This window comes from Eutrigla gurnardus (genome assembly GCF_963514095.1).
Source record: "Eutrigla gurnardus genome assembly, chromosome: 20".
Taxonomy (NCBI): domain Eukaryota; kingdom Metazoa; phylum Chordata; class Actinopteri; order Perciformes; family Triglidae; genus Eutrigla; species Eutrigla gurnardus.
Window position 1 is genome coordinate 7,280,906 of NC_139931.1, and position 1,820 is coordinate 7,282,725.

The following is a 1,820-nucleotide window of genomic DNA, read 5'->3' on the forward strand; positions in this document are numbered from 1 at the left end:
AAAGTTTCTGTTTCCTTGATGCACAGCAATAGTGCAAAAATAGAGCATTTTCACTCTCATTCACTTGCAAAATCAGTTTCCATCAATCTCTGCGTCATGATTTGAGGAAATCGATCAGGTCACATGGGCTCAGTCATTGGTAACCGAGGCGAGAAGCCAGGGGGGGTGGCCGGCAGGCAGATTGGTCAATCAGCGAGTGTCTGTCTTCCTCCCAAGTAAGACGTCACTGTCAGCGCACAGACATTCTGCGTAAAACCATTAAAACACCTCCTAAAGGGCTGAGAAGATTACATTAACAGGTGTTTACCTGTTCTATAACAACTTTTTATTTGTATTATTATTATTATTTGTTTTGCTTGGACATGACGTGACGTGTCATCTATTTTTAAATCGCCGGGCATGTTTCCATAGCGATTTCAGGGATGCTGCCAAGCAACAGCATCGGATACACATTGAAGACATGAATGAAAGTAGACTGACAAGCGCGCACATTTCCTGGCAGCGTCGCCTTTTTAAGTGAATGGAGCTCAGACGCGCCGGCTTGGCTCCGCATTTACTGTCTATATGTTTGAACACCGCGAAGGTAACAGTTGTCAAACGGTTATCGACGCTTTCTCAATCTGACCTATAACCTCTGGAAGTTGTTCCACTTTTTGATCATGCCCCTGTTGCGTCTCCACCTCTCGATTGAGGCATTTGGCGTGCGTAAAGGGGGCGCATCCTTTTGTGCGCACTGAGAAATAAAAGACTCCTCTCTCTTTTTTTTCTTTTTTTTTTTGGTGGGGGGGATAAAGAGGAATTCTGTGTTAAATCGCCCTCCATATGTTAATGACGTGCGTTTAGGGAACCAAAGCGAGAGTAGACTTTGAACAAGCTTACCTTCAATACAGCAGATCCGCCACAGCCCAGAGTGGGTGAGGTCGCCCTTCTTGGTTTTGGGCTGCGACTGGGTCTCGTCCGTGCTGGCGTTGGTGCTGTTGCAGATGTACGCGCGCGAGTAGAGCCAGTAGTCCGTGCCGATGGCGATGGTCATCAGGCTGAAGGCGGCGAAAGCCCCTACGGTGGCCAGCAGCGTTTGAACCCCGCGGTCACAAAAAGCCATGGCGCTTCATACTAGTCCACACTGTCGCCGGTCCAACGTGCGCTCCGCGGAGCGCGTCAGGGCGCGGACGCGTCGGTCATACTTCTGGGTTTAGGCGCGTCCACTCTCTCTCTCCATCTCTCTCTGCTACAATAAAAAGTGAAGCCAAAGAAGAAGTGGGGATGCTGTCTGAAGCGCACACCTGATGCTCAGAACCCACTGGTTGCGGCTGTGACAGTGAGAGGACACCAGTTGTTGTGGCCACTCTGGCGGCTCCGCGCAGGTTTGAAGCGCGCAGGACAAGAGGAGCGCACCATCGTGTATAAAGGCAGAACACTTGGAAACCTCCTCACCACTTCATCCTTCTGTTTCCAGCCCTTTGTCTTTGTCTCCAAACTAATTGATCTCTTCCTACACCGACTGCGCCTCTGTTAAAAGCCATTACCAGAGAGGACTACGTCAGTGGCTCTAAAGTGAGACCCCACCCTCATCAAATCTAACCAATGGAGATGCTGTTGATTCAAGAAAGAAAAAAAAAACTCTCTGTGACATTACAATTTAAAATCGGATCACCAATGCATTTAAACACGTGGAACATGTGGGCATATATTAACAATCTCCAGATTCTGAATCCAGAAGCTGTGAATATTACCAAACTCTCAGTCAGCCGTCACGAGGAGGAGGAGGACGGGGGTTGGTTGGGAGGAATAATGAGAGGTTTTGCCACAACGTTAATTCT

General features: G+C 48.6%; 1 protein-coding gene across 1 annotated transcript in view; it reads right to left on the bottom strand.

Annotated features, from left to right (window-relative positions):
* LOC311031016 (voltage-dependent calcium channel gamma-4 subunit-like) overlaps window positions 1–1,510 on the bottom strand; it is an 11,351-nt gene extending 9,841 nt beyond the window's left edge. The window contains exon 1 of the mRNA XM_084037106.1: window positions 880–1,510. Within this exon, the coding sequence (XP_083893232.1) occupies window positions 880–1,102 (223 nt within the window). The 5' untranslated portion in view covers window positions 1,103–1,510. The remainder of the gene's footprint in view (window positions 1–879) is intronic.
* Between the last annotated feature and the right edge of the window lie 310 nt (window positions 1,511–1,820).